The sequence below is a fragment of the Desmodus rotundus genome, chromosome 1, assembly GCF_022682495.2.
Source record: "Desmodus rotundus isolate HL8 chromosome 1, HLdesRot8A.1, whole genome shotgun sequence".
In the NCBI taxonomy this organism is placed as follows: domain Eukaryota; kingdom Metazoa; phylum Chordata; class Mammalia; order Chiroptera; family Phyllostomidae; genus Desmodus; species Desmodus rotundus.
The window spans coordinates 127,374,027-127,394,177 of NC_071387.1; the positions used below are offsets into that span (position 1 = coordinate 127,374,027).

General features: G+C 35.6%; 1 protein-coding gene across 3 annotated transcripts in view; it reads left to right on the plus strand.

Moving 5' to 3' along the window:
* The window catches only part of SRFBP1 (serum response factor binding protein 1), a 64,027-nt gene extending 44,415 nt beyond the window's left edge, over positions 1–19,612 (plus strand). For all 3 annotated transcript variants that reach the window (XM_024571386.3, XM_024571387.3, XM_053910614.2), the window contains 5 exons: positions 2,404–2,475; positions 11,238–11,319; positions 12,671–13,382; positions 15,032–15,069; positions 18,744–19,612. In XM_024571386.3, the coding sequence (XP_024427154.3) occupies positions 2,404–2,475; positions 11,238–11,319; positions 12,671–13,382; positions 15,032–15,069; positions 18,744–18,928 (1,089 nt within the window). In that variant the 3' untranslated portion in view covers positions 18,929–19,612. The remainder of the gene's footprint in view (positions 1–2,403; positions 2,476–11,237; positions 11,320–12,670; positions 13,383–15,031; positions 15,070–18,743) is intronic.
* Positions 19,613–20,151: the final 539 nt, after the last annotated feature.

A 20,151-nucleotide genomic window follows, 5' to 3' on the forward strand; every position in this document is an offset into this window, starting at 1 on the left:
TTATGCTTCTTATTCCCTGTACCTTTTCTTCCATTCTTCTCCTGTCCCCTACCCATTGATAACCCTCCATGTGATCTCCATTTCTCTGATTCGGCTCCTGTTCTAGTTGTTTGCTTAGTTCGCTTTTATTTTTTTTAGGTTCAGTTGTTGATAGTTGTAAGTTTGTTGTCATTTTACTATTCATAGTTTTGATCTACTTCTTTTTCTGAGATACATCCCTTTAACTTTTCATATATAAGGGCTTGGTGATGATGAACTCCTTTAACTTGACCTTATCTGGGAAGCACTTTATCTCTCCTTCCATTCTAAATGATAGCTTTGCTGGATAGAGTAATCTTGGGTGTAGGTCCTTGCCTTTCATGACTTGGAATACTTCTTTACAGCCCTTTCTTCCCTTCAGGCTTTCTTTCGAGAAATCAACTGATAGTTTTATGAAAACTCCTTTATAGGTAACTGTCTCCTTTTCTCTTGATGCTTTTAAGATTCTCTCCTCTTTAATCTTGGTGAGATAATTATGATGTACCTTGATGTGTGCTTCCTTGGGTCCAACTTCTTTGGGACTCTCTGAGCTTCCTGTACTTCTAGAAGTCCTTTGCCAGATTGGGGAAGTTCTCTTTCATTATTTTTTCAAGTAAGTTTTCAATTTCTTGGTTGTCTTCTCCTTCTGGCACCCCTATGATTTGGCTATTGGAATGTTTAAAGTTGCCCCATAGGTTCCTAAGCCTCTCCTCATTTTTTTTTTGAATTTTGTTTCTTCATTCTGTTCTGGTTGAATGTTTATTTCTTCCTTCTGTTCCAAATTGTTGATTTGAATCCCGGTTTCCTTCCTTTCACTGTTGGTTCCCCATATATTCTTCTTTATTTCACTTTGTATAGCCTTCACTTCTTCCTTTATTTTGCAGCCATACTAAATTGTTTCTGTGAGCATCCTGATTACCAGTGTTTTGAACCCTGCAGCTGATAGGTTGGTTATCTCTTGGTTGCTAAGTTGTTTCTCTGGAGTTTTAATCTGTTCTTTTACTTAGGCCATATTTCTTTGCCTCATTGCACCTGTTATGTTGCAGGGCGTGGAGCCTTAGGTATTTCCCAGGGCAGGGCAACCCACTTTGCTGTGTTGTGGCACTGTGTTGTGGGGGTTAGGCCAGAGAGGGAACGGTTCCACATGCTCAGCTCTCAGCTGGCTTTCATTCACTTCTGCCGCTACCCACAAGCAAATTGGGCCTTTCTGGTGCTGATTCCAAGGTGGGTAGGTTTGTGTACACTCTAGGACCCTGTGGGTCACTCTAACAGACTCTCCTGTGAGACTGGGAGTTTCTCCCGCCACCTCAACCCCATCAGATTTTTACAGGTAGAGGTTTTGAGTCTTTAGTTTCCCATGCTGGAACCCTGGGTTGTGGGGCCTGTCTCACTCCCCATTTGTTCCTCCCGGTTTATCCCATTTATCTGCAAGCAAATGTGGGATCCCCGGTGAGCCAGTCCTCCAGCCACTGCTTTCCCAGGCATCCTCTCTGCCGCAGCTGCCAATCTCCCCTCCTACCAGTCTAGGTGAATGTTTCTTCTTTAATTCCTTGGTTGTCAGACTTCCATATAGTTCGATGTTCTGGCAGTTCAGGTTATTTTTTGTTTTTAAATTTGTTGTTGTCCTTCTTTTGGTTGTTCAAGGAGGCAAAGTGTATCTACCTATGTCTCCATCTTGGCCGAAGTCTTGAAAATTTTCATTCATAATTTTCATTCATATATGATCTTAAAGTCATCCATCATTCCCTTAGTGGAATGCATATCAAAGTAAAATTCTCTTCAACATGAAGAAGAGTATGTGATGAAATTATAACCATCTAAACATGGTTAATGATTTTACTACTTAGTGTGTGTGGTTTTTTTTTAATTTTCTAAAGTAAATCTGGATTCATTCCTGGCATAATAGAAAAGTATTTTATGACTTTTTTTCAATTAAGAATTAAATTGAATTAATTTATTAAATCTCAATAAATCTCTACATTTCTCTATAAATTGATAAGATTGCCAATGTCCTGTGTCATTAAAATAAGTAAAAATTTGAGCTTATGAGTTCTTAAATTAATATTTTGAATTATTTTAATCTTATTTTTGTCAAGGAAATGTTTTTATCGTAGAGATTTTGACACGTTGGATTTTCTGGCTTTTATAGAATTTGAATATAGTTGTTTTGGGGACATTAGCTTTTAAATTCATTTTGCTATGGCTGTTTTTCATAGCATGGTCATTTCTTACTGTGTGTGATAGGAATTGTTCTTTTCTAAAAGTTAAGAATTTATATAATACCATATTTCTTAAAAACAAACCAGAAAGGAATTTAACTCAATAATGACAGTTTAAAATTGGATTTATAACTAAAATTATTTTGTGTGTGTATGTGTTTTACAGGAATTGAAACCTGATATAGTAACGAAGTCTGCCCTTGGTGATGATATCAATTTTGAAAAAATCTGCAAAAAGGTATATCTGCAATGGATTTTATTTTATTTTATTTTTTAGGAAAAGTTTCTTATTTATATTTTTGAGTTTTTCCTTGATGAGAAAACTCATCAAGAAGCCAGGTTGTATAAACGTATAATGAATTTTCCCCATGTGAACTCCAGTCTTGCCACCAAAAAAATATATTTTGTGGTAATTTATGAATATTGCTTCGATGTGTTATCAAGCTTTCACGGTCTTTAAAGGTATGTTGAACTAAATATGATTTTTATGAGTTAGATAGCAGTTTGTCAGTCTTACTTATTCAAACAAAGAATCATTTTTATTCCTTCCAAATCATTTCCTTGAATATTTCCTTTAAATTCTGCATTTACCCTGTGAACCATTATATTTAACCCCCATTTTACAAATGAGAACAACTGAAAGACAGTAGTGAGGCGATTAAGGCTATATTCCACAATTATGTGGCAATTAGGACTTTTGCCCAGATCATCTGGTTCTTGGATTTACCAGTGCTACTGCTGCTTATTTGCCTTTTTATATTTCTTCCTACTTTGCTAATGCCTCCATAAGAGAGTTCCACCTCAGGGCAGATTTTGGCTTGATTGATTTTTCTATATTGCTTTTCTGTTTTCACTTTCATTGACATTTGCTCTACTCTGTATTATTTGTTTCTTCTTGCATTTGTGTTTACTTTGCACTTCTTCTAGTTTCTTAATGTGGAAACTTAAACTACTCATTTTGGACCATCTTTTCTAATATAAGCATTTAATGCTATTAATTTCCCTCTAAGAACTACTTCAGCTACATCCCATATATTTGATGTTATATTTTCATTTTATTTGAATTCAAAATATTTTGAATTTCCCTTGAAACTTTATCTTTCACCCATAGTTTAATTAGAAATATATTCTTTAATTTCTGAGCAACTAGGGGATTTTTCTGGGTATATTTTGCTACTGTTGTCTTTATGATACACTAACATACTTTTTTTGATTTTTATTCTTTGAACTTTATTATCTGTGTTATGGCTTACCTTGGTGACTATTTTATGTGCCCTTGAAAACAACATGTATTCTATTGGGATCAGTGTCCTATAAATGTCATTAGGTCAAATTGGTTGATGGTATTGTTCAGGTGATTTATATCTTTACCAATTTTCTTTTTGCTTGTTATATCGATGACCGAGAGAGGTATGTTGCAGTCCCCAACCGTAAATATCAGGTTGTCTATTCTAGCCTTAAGCAAAAAAAAAATACTCTTGTTCTGTATTTATGTAGACTAGCACAGACTTCTCTACAATTAATTGTTAGGCATGTTAAATGTTAAACTATTTTATTGTAAGAAGGCCAGAATATAGGCGTTTTGTGTGCTGAGGATTTGTTGCCATCATTGTTCTTGTCAGAAGCAACACGGACGTCGTGAGTATGAAGTTACAGCAGCGTCTTCACTTTATACTACTACAGTTTCACAGTAGATACTATTTCATAGGGCTCATTCATAAAAATGGGAAAATTGTGGTTTTGTTATAGTTTTAAACTTGGGGTTTGGTCTATATCTCACACAAAATAATGATACCTTAAATAGAATAGTGATAATGGTATAAAAATATGGGAGAATATATTTTTGTTTTCTCTTGACAGTTTTAAAAAAGAGTTTAAGCTTTTTACAGGAGTGAATTTTTTTTGAACTTTTTGATTGCTAGTTCTAAAAGTATTTTATTAATGTTTAATTTGTGGTGAGAGTAAAAAGCAATTTATTTTTAGTTCCTTAATAATATTATGTTTTCATCTAAACTCTTTAACAGTAACACTTGGCAATATTTATCACTTAACATGAACTTGGAAATATCCAAAATAAAATATCCTGTGTCTTTATTTTTTAACTTCGCAGCCACATTATTTTCACTTAGGAAGTTTAGTAGCAGTTAATGTATGTGTATATGTAAACTGAGTTTTTAAGGTTATGGTCTGTCTTCCATTTACAACCCTTTGTTCAACCTTCCAGTGTTTGAAATATCATTTAAGTTGAAAGTAGGGAAACAAACATCTATATTAGCTTACCAGTATTTTGTAATAGTAAAGTCATTTGTATATAACTAGATTTGTAGGCGTGTGATGTGTAATAGTAATTAGATTAGAAGTTTAGGAACTATGTGACTGAAATGTTATAAAGTAAAACCTGATTACATTTCTGCTCTTTTGCACCTTCCTCCAAAAAAAGAGGAAGGAAGGGAGGTTGAAAGGGAGGAAGGGAAAACAGTTCTGTTTCATCAAAGTTCTTTAGAGACCCTTGAGGTATTTAAATGCAAGGGAAACTGCCCTGCCTAAGAATCCTTTCAGTTTCCTCCTAAGCTATTTGATTTCAGTGATTTTATTACTATTTTATTTCGTGATATTCTTCCATTGTATTCAAATTCTTCCATGTCAAAATCTGTTAATAAATTAAACCTCTCAAACAAAAATGAGGCAGGCAGCATATGTCTGGGAGAGGAGACTGATTAATAATTTGTTTGCCATTGGAAGGGAGCTCAGTGGAAGATGACCAAGTAGGAAATAAGGATACTTACATAGAGCTCTGCACACTTGAGGTTATGTGACCATCAGAGTAGAGCAGACCGAACCAATTTGTGTAACCATTTACAGCTTGCACAGTTCTTTTTTATGCATTCTTATCTCAGTTGATCTTTAAAAAGTATAAAACAGTAATTGCATATAGCAAATATTCTTGTGTGCCTGTGTGCACATGTGTGTGTGTGTGTGTGGTAATAGTAGTAGTGTCTTTATTTTTCAAATAAAGGAAAGGAGTAGAAAGGTTAAGTAGCCAATTAATATATGTACGATGAGAGTTTAAAGCCAGAGAGTTTAGGGACTGGAACGCTGACATTTCCAGCCAGCTGTTCCAGAAAGTCTGTTGCCAGATTTTCAGGAGCGTCTCAGTTCAAAACACCTGTTACATGCATAGCAATTGGCTAGACACTGTGGAAGATTTGAAGGGAATAAATGACAATATTTTCTAGTGGACTATGTAATCCAGTAGAAAATAAAAGGCAGTTATTAAACAATTTTAGGATAAGGGGAAACAAATTGATATTTGTTAACATGTACCAGTTGCCTGACTCATTAGGTGCTTTATATATGCTAGCTTTCTCAGGGAAGATGATGATAACCTCATTTAACAGATAAGACAATGGCCCAAAAAGATCAAAACTATACTATATAGTCAGGCAGTAGGAAATGGTAGGTCTAAAGTCTAAACCCAAGTTTTTTGTTTCAGCCTGTAAGATGAAAGTTTAGGACAAAAGGATGGAGTGAGCTTCCATATATGTAAAACTGTATTTTAGAAACATGGTGTTACAGGGATTATGGGTTCAACAAATGCAAAAAGTCTCCCAGTCCCCTAAATGTGAACTCTAAACCTTAGTTCACTTGGTTGCCACACTTCTTCGAATCCAGTTGAATGGATTATTTCTCATTTTCTCCCTAAATGTTTTTTAGTAAGTACAAATATTAATGTGTTGATTTATATCTTTAGGTAAAACCTAGAATTGAAATTAAGTCCGATTAATATTAAAAGTACTGCTACTAGCATTCTGCTTCTACCAATTCATGTAGAGCCAGTTTGTTTTAGGCATCATTTCAAAGGAATGGGTATTACATGTAGGAGCTTTTTCATTTTTAGACTGTTGTTTATATTTACATGTACATTCTCGAAATTCTCTTCAAACTTGAACACCAAATTCTTTGTGCTCACAGTAAATCCCATATGCCAAAATGAAAATTTTCCATTAAAAAATTAGGTGTTTTCCCTTTTTTATTTAATTTATTTGAAATGGAAGAAACTGAAGGTGTGTTAAACCACAGTTTCCTAAGAATTTTCCATGGCAGACATTGTGTCAACTTTAAATAAGGAAAGCTGTGGTTTCTTTCATACCCCTGAATATTGTGAGGACTTTCATGCAGGTGTAAAAACTGTTTATTCACAGAGACTACTTAGCCTTATAAGCTTCAAAATAAATTTATTTAAATTTAAGGTGTATGATGGTATTTGAAATTTTTCTATAAACCTCCAAAGCATTTTCTGTCTCTCCTATGAAGTTTATCACATTCTACCTTAGAATAGTTATATGTGCATTAGTCTTAACGTTTTAAATTAGAACAAGCGCATGAGCCTCCAAAGAGGGTGTTTGTCTTTATGTCTAATACCATGCCTTCACATAATAAGCCATGTTTAATGTAAATATATATATAAATATGGCAATATAAACAGGGAGAAAGTAAATGAGGAGGGAAGGTGGACAGGAGAGAAATTAAGGAGAGATGAGCCAAGTCTGTCATGGCAGAGACTGCCTGCCTATTCTTGTGAATTCCTACACTAGTCCAGTGCCTTTAGCAAATTGCAGCAGAGACCCAAAGCACTCACTGCCAAAGGTGTGAACCTGAGCCTGCTCTCTTCACAAGCCTCTTTCTTTTGTTTTGCTTGTTGTTTATATTTGATGTCTTTCCACAAAGGTTTGAGAGGGGCTTGGAGTTGGGTCACAGAATGAAAGTAAGTTATCTCAGTTTGAAAGAAAACTTGTATTTCAACAACTATTCTCATACTAGACTGAAATCAGAATTTGATACATGTGGCTCTTAAACTGTTTAATTTAAAGAAAGTTAGTTAAAAATCAAATTTTATAAATTCTAGCGATCATTTAAACTTTTCTTTCTCCTACGTAAAAAATGTCAAATTTAACACTTTAAATTGACCTTAACTTATTCTTCATAATGCAATTAAAAGTCATTCATTTAATTTTTTAAATTTAAATTTTAACAAGAGGTAAAGGGAACACAGATCAACAATTTTTTTAACAATTATATCGCAGTTTCAACTTGATTTCAGGATTACGTAGCCAGTTTCCGAATGCAAGCCTGTATTCCTTGAACACACTGCTGTCACATATGGCTGCATTAACTGTATACCGCACAACTCCAGTTGTGGCAACTCCCGTGTAAGTGGCAATCCTGGGATTATGCGATGCAATGACTTTTAAAAAATCAATCTCACTTCTTATTAGCCTGGTATTTTCCCCCAAATAAATCCTCTGCAGAGATTGCAACATAAAAACACAGTTATAGAGAAAGACATAACAGATAACACCTTTATTTATTAGATTAATGCATAATTGTAAAATTTTAAATTCTAGAGCCTTTTTAAAAAAAAATACAGAACTTACTGAAATTGGACCATTAAGTCACTGTAATATCTTCCAGGGCAGAGAAATAACATTGGTAAATAAACTCAATGATAAAATGATTGTTAACAAAACAGTATTTACCTCGAGTCAACACTAGACATGCAGGTATTACCACTGCTCTTCTGAAACTTTTTATAGCTAAGATGGAAAGTTGTAGCTAACTCTGGAAAGGAAAATACTCAATTCATCACAGCTTTTAGCAAGCTGTCAAAGCAGGGATTTGGGAACAGTAGTAGATATGTTTTGGGCAATTCTACATGAATACATTGTCAAAACCTATTAGGATTCTTAGAACATTTTATCTAAAAATGTGAAATTAATCCCTATGATGAGAATAGTTACTTTCTAATTTATTTGTTTTATAAATACAGATGTTCATATATTGGGGATTATCTTTGAATCAAGTTTTTAGTTGCTTCTGGAAATGTTCTGAAATGAGCAGTTAAATAGCTGCTGCTAGAGTGTCTTATTTTCCCTTGTTACCTGAAGAAGGGCGGGCTCCTGTGGTGTGTATAATAGTTGTTTGTCAGGATTAGTTGTTTTTGTTGTCATTGTTGCTATATTTACATTTCATGTGAATGTTCTGGGAATTGGCCTGAGGATAAAAGGTATTGGCACTGCACTGAGTAGAAATTATTTTCGCCAAGCCAGAATCTTCACTTACATACCATCATTCAAGGAGGCACACAGTTAGTGCTATAACCAGTTGCCTTGATTTGGCTACAAAAGTGTCTGTTGGTGATGTTTTTGTTTTGAACTTGACTTTTAAACCTGCTAATTGAACCTGCTGATTTTAAAAATTTTTTTAGTTTACCCCCATGAAGGATTCTCCTTGCATGTAATTTAGAGCAGGTGTCACACACACCTTTTTCCATAAAGGGACCCTATAGTAAATATTGTAGGCTGTGCAGGCCATACAGTCTCTGTCACAACTACTCAACTCTGCCACTGTGACATAGAGCAAACGTATATATATATGAATGAATGAACTTGGCTGTGTTCCCGTAAAACTTTATTTTAAAAAACAGGCAGCAGGTGAGACCTGGCTCATGGGCCAGTTTGCCAACCACCTGTTTTAAGAATCAAACACTTCTGCAAGGTTTTTTTCTGAAACTGACAGGTCTTTATTAGTTTTTCCCCACTTTCAAAGTCAATTGGTTCTTACGGAATTTATCCCCAAATTTGTCTGTTTTCATTAATATACTTTTCGCTGTAGCTGTTGACATCCTGCTGCGGTCTGTAAGGATTTAGATCTCATTCCTCTTCCATGTCATTTATGTACCTTTTCAGCCTCCTAATATATGTGAGTCAGATTTAGATCAGTTGAACATTTCATGATTATTTTGACTGGAAGTCACATAATGAGTAATTACTTTTCCTCTTCTACATAATATTTCTATTTCCTATAGTTTTATCATTGTTATGTTTATTTTGTTAGTTTTCTATCTTCTTTCCAAACTCCTCAACAGTTATGGAAATCTCCTCCAAAGCTATTTAATACACCAGGTGTTCTAAATGTAAAACTTCTGTCACCATCCTGGTGATTCCTCTTGCCTGCATCTCTCTTTCTTATATCCCATGCCTTCCTCATTTTTTTCGTAGCCTTCATTTTAGTGGAGCAGTAGCTTCTTGGGAGAAAGATTCAAGGGATGTAAACTTCTTTTAACCTTGCATATCTCAAAGTATTTTTATTCTTACCTAGCTTGAAAATTATTTTTCTACAGAAATATAGAAGCATTCCTCCATTGTCTTTTGACCTTTGATTCTGATTCCTGAATGGCTTTTTTTTTGGGGGGGGGTGATTTGTTTTGTTTTGTTTTTTCCTTGTGAAAGTTTATAAACTTTGATTTTCTGATGCTACTCTATTTTAATATATTGTGTTGAGCCTTTTCAGCCTGAAAAATCATGTCCTTTATTGGGGGGTTTTTGCTACAGTTTTTATTATGTTTTTTATAAAACTCAAGCAAGCATGTTTGACCCATAAACTTTAGCAGCCCAGCTTGTTACATGACTCAGGTGGTCCTGGCACAAGATTTGCACCAGGTATAATTTTAAGACATAATTCTGGGTGACATTACCTAGATCAGTCTTCCAAACAGAATAGATTTCAAACTGCTATCATCTTGCTTTTACTTAGATACTCATAAGTGTGTATTAGTGGAAGGGGGGAAATTCCTTATATTGGGCTATTTACCATGAAGGGTAAATTCAAAAGTAAGACATTTGAAGCTGGTAGTTCTACTTTAAGACACCAATGAAATTTACTCACTTTATGGAATGTTTATTGAGAGCCAACCTACTCTTACCCGTTACTGTTGTAGGTACTGGGTCTGTAGCAATGAAGAAGACACAGTCTCTGCTTTACAGATGAGCAAGTATCTGCACTGGCATGAAGTATTGGGCGATGTGAAGTAAATGAGGAGTGATGGGAACTGGTGTTAGTTTACATAACATTTTAGCAGAGACCCGACTACAGTGAGATGATCAGTCTTTGAAAGTAGAGTATTCCAGGCAGAGAGAGAGATCTTGCAATGGAATAGCCTAAGCATCAAGAACAGATAGCACGACCTGGTTATATATACAAGTTCACTGTGACTGTTAGAGGGAAAATTGGCTGTGCGGGATCAGGATGTTAAGGAGGGTGACCAGGTGTGAACTTACTACATTGGTCCAAGTGAGAAGACTGTTGGTGAGTTGGTCAAAGACAGTAAGAGTAGAAATGGTGAGAAGTGACTGGTTCTGCGTGTATTTTGCAGTTGGAACCACAGGATTTGCTGAAGAATTAATTTTGAGATGTTAAGGAAGGAGAAATATACTGGAGAAATCCCTTGAGTTTTAGGCCTGCACAACCAGAAAAATTGAAATTATGTGCAATAAAATGGGAAAGGTAATAGTAAAAGTAGGTTTGAGAAGAAAATCAAAGAATTCTCTTTTTAACTATCAAGTAGGTAGTTGGCTATATGAGTCTATAGCTTAAGTTAGAGCTGGAGGTAGAAATTTGGAAGTGTCAGCCTACAGATGATTTTTAAAGCAGTTGACCCAAATTATAAAATTTCTAAATTCATAAGTACATTAAATAATAGGCGTAATCTGTTCATATTCAGTCATCATCCTACTTTATCAGGTGTTGGCTATAACTTAGGTACTGGTGGGAGGTGAGAATACAATAGTATTACTGGACAAAATGTAAATATATAGGATTAGGTCATTTCTAAGTATCACAAAATGTAATACAAAATGTAAATATATAGGATTAGATCATTTCTAGGTATCTATTAAATGGAAGTACAGACGTTAAAGTAGTCATAAGTTATGTCATTGAGCTTAATGCTGCATGTTATTTGAGTCATATTAATTTAGTCTTGATTTGGTCTTTTAAGTTCTTTGAAAGGGTAAACTATATTATATTTTTTTAATATCACACGTGATGTTTCTCACAATTTTGGAAAGCTAATAAGTACCCAAAGAATATTTACACAGTAATTATAATTGTTCAAGGACACTAGTATTTTTGTCAGCATGAATTTTATTGTTCAATTTACAGCCTGATTCTACTGCAGCTGAAAGAGCAACTGCCAGATTAGCAACGCACCCACTTCTGAAGAAAAAAATAGATGTGCTAAAAGGTACGAATTAAATGACTTTTAAACCATGTACTTAAATGTATTTGCGCCCATTATTTTGACTAAGTGGCTGTTGATTTATTTGTATTTTTGGTTCTTTGTCCTTTCAAGGATTTTTTTTTTTTTTTTTAAGAGAGAGGGGAAGGGAAGGAGAGAGGGAGAGAAACATCAGTGTGTGGCTGCCTCTTACGCACCCCCCCACTGGGAACCTGGCCCGCAACCCAGGCATATGCCCTGACTGGGAATTGAACCCAGTGACCCTGTGGTTGGTAGCCCACACTCAGTCTACTGAGCTACACCAGTGAGGGCTCAAGGATCTTTTGTATTATAAATATCTCTTTCAAATATTTCCTTATGTGGAAATGGGCTTGAAAATATGGAAGGTATCTCATATCTGAAGAAAAACTAAATCTGTATTTTTTTTCCTAAGCTCCAATATGTGAATATATACTATATGTTCATGGTAATGTTGAATACAGTTGATTTTCTAATTATTGATGTAATTCATATTATTACTTGTGATGTTGCCACTACTTAGCCACATAACTTTCATTTATGTGTGTGTATTGAAAGAATTAAATGCTTTTGTCACCGAAGATACTTATTTTTATGTCTGAAAGCCAAAGTTGCCATTTTTTAAAATTTATTTGCATTCAGTGACATTTTTACTATTCCTCAAAAATCCAAGGCATGAAATGATGGGAGGTTTTTTTGTTTTAAGATTTTATTTATTTATTTTTAGAGAGAGGGCAAGGGAGGGAGAAAGATCAATGTGTAGTGGCTTCTCATGCACCCCCAACCAGGGATTTGACCTGCAACCCAGGCATGTCCCCTGACTGGGAATTGAACCAGTGATCCTTTTGTTCACAGGCCAGCACTCAATCCAGTGATCCACACCATCCAGGACCTTTTTTTTTTATTTTAGATTTTAAATGGATACTCCTGAGCATTCTTTTAAGTTTGGTTTCTAAAAAGTCAGTAGATTTCTTTGTGAATTCAGACCCATTCACTGTATATACAATCATGCATCACAAAACAACAGGGATACATTCTGAGAAATGCATTGTTAGGGCATTTCATAATTATGCAAACATCCTAGTGGGAGGGCATTTAACACAAGTAGATGGTATAGCCCGCTACACACCTAGGCTGCATTGTAATCTTACGGGACCACCATCATACATGCCGTCCATTGTTGCTGGAAACGTCATTGTGTAGTATATGATTGTATTTAATATAATGTACAAATAATGCTGTGTGATTCTAAATAATTGTAGAAACACTATACTGGAACAGCGACATTTTATATTATTTGTTCACTGCTGATACAGGTTGTATACTATTTCTCTTGCAGCTGCTGTCAAAGCCTTTAAAGATGCGAGACAAAATGATACTGAACTTCAGTCATCAAAGAATGCTTCAGAAGAAAATTATTCCAAGGACACTACAGGTTCCAGTGATGATGCCATTAAGTTACAGCATGAAGGAGCTATTGTCAGTGAGCAGAAAGACAAAGAAGCCAAAATGTTGGCAAAAAAATCAATAAATATTTCAAAAGAAAAAATAGCCAAGATAGAACAAGGACCCAAAACAGTGAACATTGCAAATTCTCCATCAAAGCCTTCTGAAAAGGATTCTGTAGTTCCCTGTGAACCCCAGAAAATACCTGCTAACCCAAAAATGAAACCGTTGTGTCAAAACAAAAAAAAGGAAGCGTCCAAGAGCTCCCTTGGTGAAAACAGTGATGGAGAAGAATTGCACGAAGAAGAGAAGGAGTATTTTGATGACAGCACAGAAGAAAGGTTTTACAAACAGTCTTCCATGTCTGAGGATAGTGACAGCGGTGATGACTTCTTCATTGGAAAAGTCAGACGGACACGAAAGAAGGAAACTAATTGCCATTCTTCAGTTGTAGAACAAAAATCCCCCCGAAAGGTGTCCCCTGAAGAGAATATACTTGAAACCCATCAGGGTATAAGAAATGACAAAAACAAGCCAAGTACAGAAGGAGGGAAGTTTGAATCAGTGTTTTTCCATTCTTTATCTGGATCTAAAAGCTCTAGAAGGTAACTATATTTTTGTATTCTGAGATAATTATTAGTTTTTTTTAAATGTTAAATATTTACACATTCTAATAATGAGAGAAGAGATTACCTGTCATACATAATTCTCACTTGTACAAAATACATCTTGTGACTTTGACCTCTCCAACTTTGTGTTTCGGATGATATATACAAATACACATACGGCAATGACACATTTATTCAACTTCATAAGAAAATAAGATGTAATCGCCAAATAGTTTTTCTAGGTAACTTAAGTTTCTCCCTTCAGTTATCAAATTTTGAAACTTTGAGTTGGCTTTTGATGAAAACTGAAAATGTCTCACATGTCTCACTCTTTAAACAAAACTTTATGAATAGAAATATGGTTGGTTTGAGGGCTTTTTTGTTATTGTTGTTAACCTAGGGCCATTATTATATAACATCACTCATCTTATTTTGTATTCCTACTTCAGCGCATACAGCTGCTTGCCCTAACACGGCCCGCTTCCCCAGACTGCTTTATGTTCGGTGGTCTGCTGTCTCTCCCTGCTGTTCACCACTTTTCACAGCTGTTCTAAGTCAATACATTTATTTTTATATGTATTTTTAATTGAGTAGGGGATATCTTCACACATGGTAAGCTTATTTCTTCAGTAACAGCTGTTTTCTTCAGTAAACTGTTTTTCTATATATTTCTATCTCAGGGATCATTTTTAATATAATAGGAAAATGTGTTGTTGAAAATTTGTTGATAGAAGTAAGAGAGTATGGAAAAGACGTACAACCATCTTTGGAACCTTGAAAATAATTAAAATATAATATCTCCCAAACATGCCTCAAAAGGCAACATTTTTTCTCATTTGAAAATAACACGTCACTATTTCTTTCCTCTCCCACAAAATATAAATCTTAATTTTTATTATATGTGACTTATTCCCCTTTTGAGAAGATTTTTGAAATTCTTTGTCTAGATCGTCCTCAAGAGTAGACACAGGGTAACCAGAGGATATTTTATAACCAGAAGCTCCCGTGAAGATAGAGGAAAGTTCCCATATGTTTCTGTAGTAATATTGGGGCCTAACAAACCTTTGATGAAGCTAAAACCTGGGGGTCTTATAATTTTTTTATAGCTTGCTGGTGGGATGAGGGAGAACTGTAGCCCAATGAATGAGTTTTATCATCATTTTTATTACATTGTCTTCTTAAGTCAGAAGTTCTTTTTTTTCTTTTTAAATTTTATTCTTCAATTACAATTTGTGTTCAACATTACTAGTTTCAGGTGTACAGCATAGTGGTTGGACGATCATGTGCTTCACCAAGGGTTGCCCCCAATATTCCAGTTCCCGCCTGGCCCCATACACGGTCACTACAGTATTATTGACTGTATTCCCTGTGCTGTACTTCACATCCCCATGACTGCTTTGTAACTGCCAAATTGTACTTTGTAATCCCTTCAGTTTTCTCACCCAGTCCCTCACATCTCCTCCCCTCTGGCAGTCATCAGTCTGTTCCCTGTATCTGTAAGTCTGTTTGTATTTTGTTTGTTCATTTATTTTGTTCTTTAGATTCCACATAAAAGTGAAATCATATGGTACTTGTCTTTCTCTGACTGTTAGGTCAGAAGATTTATTTATCTTTTTAAAGTCCTAATGGTGTTTTTCTTCTTTTAGAAATTATAGAGAACAGGCTCTGAAAAGCAACACCCCAGGTATGTTACTAATGGCTGCCTCACCTCCGTATGCGGTTAAGCAATGTTCTGCCAAAGTGGAAGGATGAAAACTTCTGATTGCTTGAAAGCTTAAATGAATGTACACACACAAATGGAAACAGAGCATCTTATATTTACCAATATAATTTTTAATTTAGATTGTTTATTCCCTTATGTCCTGTCAGTGGAAAAGATATAGACAAAACTTACTGCGAAATATTGGGTCTATTTAATTTATCTTGAACTAATTCATTCTTCAAGTAAGTTATATAAGTTATACCTTAGTCAATGCCATCCTGTTAAACATTCAGTAATAAGTATGTCACTTGTGGATTGAGAGTAAAATCAAAGTATTTTTAAATTAATTTATAATAAATCAAGTTTAATATATTTGGGTAGGCTGACTTCTGTGCATATTTCAAACTCTCCTGATTTAAAAATTAAAAATTTATTTGCCCCTCACCTTATAGTCCGCTATGAAGCAGAGGGTCATTCAAGGATCAAGCTGCTGCTTTTTGCTCCTTCCTCATCCAGGTCCCAGGTATTCTCCATCTGGCCAACAGTAGGGAGTAAAGTATATGGAGAATTTTGTAGGAGTTATCATGTGCCAGGCCTGAAAGTGTCAAGAATGAGTTCTGCTGACATTTCATTAGCCAAAATTCAAGTATGTGACTCTGTCTAGCCACATGGGAGCAAAAAAATGCAGTCTGACTCTGGAGCTAGGAGTAAAAATAAAGTAGAATTTCTGGAACACATAATGACCATCCTTTTGATCACCAGACTCCCATTTCACCTTTCTTCCCACACACAGAGAGCACACTTAACCTCCTTCCCAATGAGGCCAACCCAAAGTCCCATCCAGCTCAAAGCCCAGGCAGGACTACTGAGTGACGATATGATGTGGTGCTTTCCATCAGGTCTCATGGATGTGACTGCTCAAAGTTCGGTGACTTGAGCATTAAAAAAAGAAAAACAGCCTGCCCCCAACTCATACCAAATATTTAGTGTCAAAGAGAGGGCAGACCAACTACAATGAAACCTGTCAGCCAGTTGAAGGAAAAATGGGAAGGCACACAACCCATTTACTACCTGAGCAAAGAGAACTCCTAGAGGCACAAGATGGAAAAGACTGCAAGGAGCAGACAGATGGTGATGAGTAAGAAATAAATCGAGATTTGATAGGTATTTATTACAGTCTACTATGCATAATACTGAAACTGGTATACTAAAGTAGGGTGGAGCCATTACAATAGTATAGAAATTTGGCCTTGACTTAGCAGTTTAGTGATAGGCGGTAAGAAAATAGATAACCGAGCATCCTGTGTGCTAAAGATAGGTAGAACAGTTGGCAGTGAGAACGTGGGAAGCAGGCTCTATGTCTGGAATTTGTAACACCAGGGTTGGAAAGAATAAAAAGATTATTGATGCCTTTTGGGGAATGTACTACAAAAAATAAAGAAATAGAAGTTTGAATGTGAGGTTTTTATGGTCAGGCCTTTTATCCACATTCCATTGGCTGTAACTCAGTTACGTGGGCTCATCTGATTGTCACGTGATGGGAAATGCATTATGGTTGTGCACGGAGGAGGAAAAGCAGACTAGGTTTGGCAGACACATGGCCATGTGCCTCCTCATACTTTCACAAACGTAGCATAACTAAACTAAAGCCGTTCCCATTCTTTTCCTAATGAGGATACCCACATACAAGAGTTTGTTGTTTTTGCTTAATTTATGTATTTATAGTATTTATCAGTTTCTTTACACATACAAATTTACTTTGCACAATTATAAAAATATTAGTCTAGAAATACTTTCTTACTGAAATCTTAGTTGTCATGAAACACTTTAATTAAACATTAACTCTTCATTTTCCACCACTAGAGCCTCTTTTTGAGTATTATAAATTTATAGAGCACGTGTGATTTGTACAAAATATGGGACATTTGTACAAAAATCGGTACATTTTGAATCTGTACAGTGATATTTTTGAAATAGTATCCCACACTGTGTACACTTGTTTATAAAACATGCCCTTTGCTTTTTCAAAATATTTTATTCATTCTGTTACAGTTGTCCCAATTTTCCCCCTCTTGCTTTTTAAGGAGATCTTTTAAAGGCTTTTAACAGTGATATCTGAGTTGTGGTGGAAAAATTACTCATCCCCAGGACTGCTTAATATATCCATATTGAACTTTTTGCCTCCCTGTTTTTGTTTTTTTTGATTTTATAAACATGCATTGATTCATGTATTTTCAAGCTAGTATATCTCCCACATAGTACTTTGTTGTCAAAAGAGTGTATTCAGTAATTGCAGTGCCTAATGATATCAGAGTCCGTAAAGACTAGAATACAAGTCGCCACCCTCTTACCTGGTGGATATAATTTCATGACTAAAATAAAACTTTGTCTTGTATTTGAGTATATTTACTAATTTACTTTGCAGTTATAACTTTGTTCAGTGACAAAAGAAAGCAAAATCAATTAATAGACCTTTAAAAATAATCAACATTTTCAAATCAATATCTTCGTAAAGATGTGTATTTTCTGGATATATCTGCTTCACACACAGATATAAGCAAATGATGTTTCTTAAGAGAGCACAGCATATATGAGGAAGTATATAATGCACACCTACTTTGGGGGGGCTCTGCCCACAGGACCCCCCCCCCAGCCACCACAGATAAGAATAAGTCTACCAAGACATGATCTGCTTGGGGAGGAAAGGTGGCCGATCTCTCAAAGGAGAAGGGCCCAGAGCCTTTTCCTCAATGGGCTTTTACTGGGTTTATTTTGCACAGGAATACAGGTAAAGCTCATCAATCACTGTCAGGCAGTAAGGATCAAACAATAGATAACATACAAAGAACTCTGAGGGCTTATTCTGAGTCAGGGTCAGTTAGCTAAAGGGCTATAAGACTTTGGGAAACAAACTCATTTCAGGCTTGGACCCTTATCCTTTAACTTGAGGGTATTAGCAAAGCAGGTTTCACAGGGTTTTATGTATTCTTTCTTAGACCTGATCTCCCCGGGGAATCTGCCCTTCCCAGCACAGGACTGCACTGCCCTCTGTCATTGTTTCAGGCTTAAGTCAGGCAGGGGAAGCAAGGCAGCCAAGAGATTAGGAGACTTCTTGCAGACAGAATGAGGACTCAGGCTATGTCAGAGCCGAGGGACGAGGGTCCATCACCCCCCTTTTCCTATAGCCCCTCTAGTCCTTCCCTGTGGGCTTTTTTCATGGCCATGCCTGTCTTAGGTTGTCCCTCCCCTGAGGAATCTTACCCGTCATTGGCTAACTAGTCAGGCTCAGGGCCAAGCAGGGTAAAGTAAAGTGGGCAGAGGCGGAGCCCCTGCCAGGGAGATAAGCTTTGTCTCCTTAATGGCTTATGGTCCCAACTCTCTGACTCAGCCTTAGCCATGGGGGTTTACAGCTTCTGAAACCAGGCAGGGCAGTTCCCAACAATTTACAAGGATTAGGAAGCATGTGTCCCAAAATTGACTGCTTGTGTATATTTCAACTTCAGACTGTTACTTGTCGGATTTAGATTTTAAATTGTGAGGTATTCCATTTCAGTAAAACTAAATTTCTTCTATATATTGACTTGAGAAGTTGAAATATATTTCTATGTTGTTTGGGTATATAGTTAGTTTTCATTATTTTTGCTTTCTCCTCCCAGGTTTTCAGCAAAATGAACTTCAGCCGAAGAATCAGTTTATTAAGCGTGCACAAAGAGGACCCCAAAACACAGCACAGCAGGCACAGCTGCCTCTTCATCCTTCGTGGGAAGCAAGCCGGAGGAGAAAGGAACAGCAGTCTAAAATTGCTGTGTTTCAGGGGAAGAAAATTACATTTGATGATTGATTGGTACCTCTTTCTGTGAACATTTCCATCTAAAATTTTTTTTTCTTTTTGTTTTTTTCCAGCCCATTATTTAAACTCATATTCAAATAAGTCTCTTTGGAGGAGGTGTAGAAATAAGTATATTGTTGTCTTTACTTCCCCTGTTTAAGTGTTTTCAAGTTATGTTTATATAAACCTTCCACAAACCAACTACATAAGTTGGTTTTTTAAAATATTCCCTGACTGTTCCCTTTATAAAAGAATTTTGAGTTTATAAATCTCAAATTTCCCCATTTGTGCTTATCATGAAGTGTACTTCACTGGATTAGGTCTGTGTTTCTTTGCCTTGAAAATAAATGACTACTATAAAGGACACATGGACAAAATCAAGGGGGAGGGAGGGGGGTTCAGCTGGGATGGGGTGGAGGGATGGGGAGAAAAGGCATACAACTGTAATTGAATAACAGTAAAATTTTTTTAAAAAAAGATGTCTAGACAACACTCCAAAAAAAAAAAGAAAAAAGAAATGTTGAGATATATTTAAAATAATGGAAAAATCTGAGGAATTGTAACTATTTAAAATATAGATCACCTTTGCTATAAGTTATTCTTGTTAGGAAAATTAAGGTTAAGATAATAATGTTTATTATGGGTATACAGATAATAAATTATACAAATAAATACGAATTCTTATTATTGTTTTAATTATTTGTGATCTTGTACTTTTTGATTCTTTTAGTTTTCCAGGACAGTCATGGAATTCTGAATTATATTTCCATTATTTAGGCAACACACATTGTTTAAATATTGTAACACAACCAAAAGTTGGTTTTATATTTCACTGCATATAAATATTTCTGTTAAATCCAGAATGTACAACCTCTAATTACATGGCATGTGCTCTTATAGAAACATTTTTTGAAGAATCATAGATAGGAATTGGTATGAACAGATTCTGAAGGAAGTATGATTGCAAGAGCATTTCCACTGATGGATGAACAAAAAGGTTATGAGACTACTCACTGAGGAAGGGACTATTCTATGTATCATAGTACTGTCATTAAAAGGAAAATAGGATTTTAAAAATCCTTTCAAAAATTTCACTTTTGTTGCTCTGGGAGAAATTAAAGGTTCTTGGTTAACTAAATAAAAGTAACTAAGTTCTGTGTTTTCTACCCATTGGTGCTGTTAATGGCTGGGAAAGCCTTCTGGTTGGCAGGAATTCATAAGCCTGGAGAGTCATT